We start from the raw sequence: 3,546 nt of genomic DNA, 5'->3' as shown, positions 1-3,546 counted from the left end.
CAATACGGGAATCAGCATGCGGGACACAGGATGCTGCGTGATTCATACAGGCAATCAGCGTTCTTCCGCATTTTTCTATCCCACATATCTTCGTGCCCTGTGCACACAGTGTGTGAAAGGCTCGAAAATAACGCGTTCCAGGAATATTTCATATTTTCTTGTAAAAAAACTATATTTCCTAATATTTTTTAACATTTCTTTGTAAAAAAACACAATTTGAAAAATTATTTCACCAAAACAGTAATATTTGTTAATTTTATTCAAATATATTACTTAAAATGTTGACGTCCAAAAAACCATCAGTTATATCCACCGCTGGATTCGAAATAGGATTTTGTCGTTCATTTATAGCAGCGCACATTTCTCTGCGCCAAGCTCGCCACAAGAAAACTTTTAATTTATAAAAATAAACTTTTACAGCTGAAAATTTACTTTTGAAACTTTAATTTTATTTAGTTAAATTTTCCTAAGAGCTGTCGGGAAATGGTAATGTATTTTACATTTTTGCATTGATAACTAATGTTGGCATATTTAAATGTAAACTGTAAGAGGCGGCGATCACTTTACAATGTTGAATCCATGTCATGGATCAATTACACCCAACATACATAGCATTAGATTTACATTATTTCTGCTATATTGTGCTACTAGTTAGATGACACGTTACGCTTATACACGTCTACCAGATACTTAATAGATTTTGCTCGGTTTTCTTACATGAATGTGGTATCAAATTACTTCCCTCAGATTTTGGTGTCAAAATTGCTGGTGCATTATATATAATATTTAATGCCAACTTGGCGACAAAGTGCTGGCTAATTCTTTATCGAGATTATATTTCATTTTTCTCAGAAAATACGATGTCCCATTACGTATCAAATTCGAAGAATAGTATAGATATCAAAAGGGTAAATGTAGAAGAGGATCATGTTGACTTTATCCATCAATCACATATACGCAAAAGCCAAGGCAAAAGAGGATTTCAAGTTGAACAGCTTCAACTTCTAGAGTATCTGAAAATATATTCCAATAGGTATATTGGAAGACCAGAAATTTCTTGTAATTATAATATAAATGGATTGCCTACTATATTTATAGACTTCAAGAGATCTCGAGGAAGTGTATGTGTTATTTCCAAATATTACCTGCTAATGTTTTGTAAAAAATACTCATAATTTCATTTTATGCTGCAAGATTCTGTAATATTTGACATTTTTTCTTAATACAGGTACTTGTCAAAGACAGTTTCAGTATTTCAAAATCTTCATACCTGCAAGAAGCAGATCATTCATCAGATTGCACTCTCTTTGAGAACATGCGTCATAATTATGTTGGTATGTAATATTTGAATTTACAAATAAGGTATTATTAAAGAAAATATGCTTGTGTTCAGAAATAATTGCAGTTCTATTATTTACTTTGTAGATTTCGAGTTTCAAGAAGCTGTATATCCAATTAGGGTTTCTATACAGCAAGGACTGAATCCTGGTATAATAATGGAAATTTGGGCGCGAGATTCTGATCGGTGGTTTTTATTATGGACTGGAGGAAAACATACAATACGACTGTTGTCCCCGGCTTTACGGGCCTGTGACTTTAAAACTAAAATGCTCAGATTAATATTGCCGTTTATCGCTGAGAGAATACAGATAGATGTAGAGCTCATCGGAACATCAGAATTGATTCAACCTAAAGATCCTAAACAGAGTTTGACCGATCTATTAAAAGATATTAATTGCAGCTATCCTGACCGTAAGGATATGCACAATTTAACACCAGATTACAAAAATGCGGATCTGGATCAACTTATGGAAAAATTTTCCGACTGTTGTATTATTCGTAAAAGGTATTGTAATCTTCGATAGTAAGTAATATTCTATTTTTATTAATATTAACGATCAATTAATTTCAACATTATTTTTAGCAATTTACATTTAAATAATGGAAAATTGAAAGGCATCACACCCTCTCCAAGTGAATTCAAGGAGCAACCACGTTGTGATTTTTTTATGCTTCCTGTAAAATATTCAACACATATTTAAAGAAGTTTCTTTCTTATAACAATATTTGTTATAATATCGTGAATTAAAATTTTATATTTTATCCTTGCAGGATGAGATGATACTAAAAATACTGGAATACTTAGATTTAAGGTCATTGTGCCTTATGAGTCAAACGAATAAATGCTTCAATCGATTAACACGAGATCCTTCGCTTTTTAAATATTTAAATATACAAGATTTGCGGATGTATGAGACGTCTACCGATGATACTATTGGTGATTGGCAGTGTAAAATTCTATCTAGCTTGGAATCCAGATGTGAGCACTTACGACAGTTGAATCTTGTATCATGCGACATTTCTAGTCCACGTTTCGTAACGTTTCTTAGAACTTGTGGCTCAAAGTTAACGTCCTTGCAATTAACTTCTTGCAAGTTTGACAACGATATCCTCTGTGAAATTGGAAAAATATGCAAAGATTTGACAGGTACGATTATGATTTTTAAAAATAAAGTTAAATTATGTCTGACTAATCATATACATTTTTAGTGTTAAATTTGAGATGTGATATTTATGCATTTGATATGGGCTACAATCTGGACGAAGGATTGTTGTATCTCCAACATCTAAAATTTTTAGAAGAATTAACCCTTATACATATACCTATAGAAGACGAAGAAACCCTTTGTACAGTACTGCATGGAAAGCACCGATTGCGTTATTTAAATTTGACATTTCCTCATCTATATATAAATAAAGTTTTAATAAACTTACGAGATAAAGCATTTTTTCCAAACTTGGAAACAATAAAATCGAGCTGTGCCTCGCGAAAGATTGATGCCCTAGCTGAGTTCAGTAATTGTATCGGTTTACAGGTAGAACTGCTGAGAGCATTACGACAAAGAAGGCGAGATTTTCTTTCACATATTGTTACATTCTTTATCGTAAATTTTATGTGTTTACTACTCTTAAACATATACCTCTTGCATATATAATATACACTGAGAGAAAAAAATAATTGCTACAACTATAAAAATGCTATAAAAATGTGGTCAAATAGCACCTCAACTTTTTGTCAATGGTTATAGAAATTTTACAACTATAGTGAATTGAAATACAAAAATGTTATCAGATTTATCAAATAATATGATTAATACAACTATATAAATAACGTTGTTGTTGTTGTTCTAACATATTAACACACGATATCCAAAATGTTAATTTAAGTGATCGACATAAATTAAACAAATTGATTTTATTTAAAGGTCAATAAATAAATATATGGGTGTGTATATATGCATTTTATTTAATCTTTTCCTTAAATATATATTTACACCTTAATTATTATATTATGTTGTGAAGAAACGCGTTACTTGTAACGCCGTAACACTTTTTTCTGTACAACTTTTGTTTGTAACGAAAAAAGTAACTTATTCGTTACGTTTTTCAGTAACGTGTAATGAATTTAACTATTAGTTTTATTGTTAATTTTTTCGAATTTAGGAAAACGTGTAACCATTCAGTATTAAATTTACACTTTATAAA

At 30.8% G+C, this 3,546-nt stretch overlaps 1 protein-coding gene across 2 annotated transcripts; it reads left to right on the top strand.

Annotated features, from left to right (window-relative positions):
• Positions 1 to 396: 396 nt before the first annotated feature.
• Positions 397 to 3,081, top strand: LOC105570742. 2 transcript variants are annotated; one of them, XM_012028183.1, is made up of 5 exons: positions 397 to 1,334; positions 1,426 to 1,846; positions 1,925 to 2,018; positions 2,113 to 2,488; positions 2,551 to 3,081. In XM_012028183.1, the coding sequence occupies exons 1-5, from the start codon at positions 1,316 to 1,318 to the stop codon at positions 2,994 to 2,996; spliced, it is 1,356 nt and encodes a 451-aa protein (XP_011883573.1). In that variant the 5' UTR covers positions 397 to 1,315; the 3' UTR covers positions 2,997 to 3,081. The 2 variants fall into 2 exon arrangements, with proteins under 2 accessions (XP_011883573.1, XP_011883572.1); XM_012028182.1 differs by having other exon boundaries at positions 397 to 1,846.
• The last annotated feature ends 465 nt before the right edge of the window (positions 3,082 to 3,546 follow it).

This window comes from Vollenhovia emeryi, unplaced genomic scaffold (assembly GCF_000949405.1).
Source record: "Vollenhovia emeryi isolate VEMERY1.0 unplaced genomic scaffold, V.emery_V1.0 DF941931.1, whole genome shotgun sequence".
Lineage (NCBI taxonomy): Eukaryota > Metazoa > Arthropoda > Insecta > Hymenoptera > Formicidae > Vollenhovia > Vollenhovia emeryi.
This window is presented reverse-complemented; position numbering and strand designations above follow the sequence as displayed.

Bases quoted from the DNA above. Each gene is read 5' to 3' on its own strand.
- LOC105570742 (XM_012028182.1), top strand. From the start codon at position 1,380: ATGCTTGTGTTCAGAAATAATTGCAGTTCTATTATTTACTTTGTAGAT. The intron at 1,847-1,924 runs GTATTGTAATCT...CATTATTTTTAG, and splicing joins TGTTGTATTATTCGTAAAAG to CAATTTACATTTAAATAATG. The intron at 2,019-2,112 runs GTAAAATATTCA...TTATCCTTGCAG, and splicing joins GTGATTTTTTTATGCTTCCT to GATGAGATGATACTAAAAAT.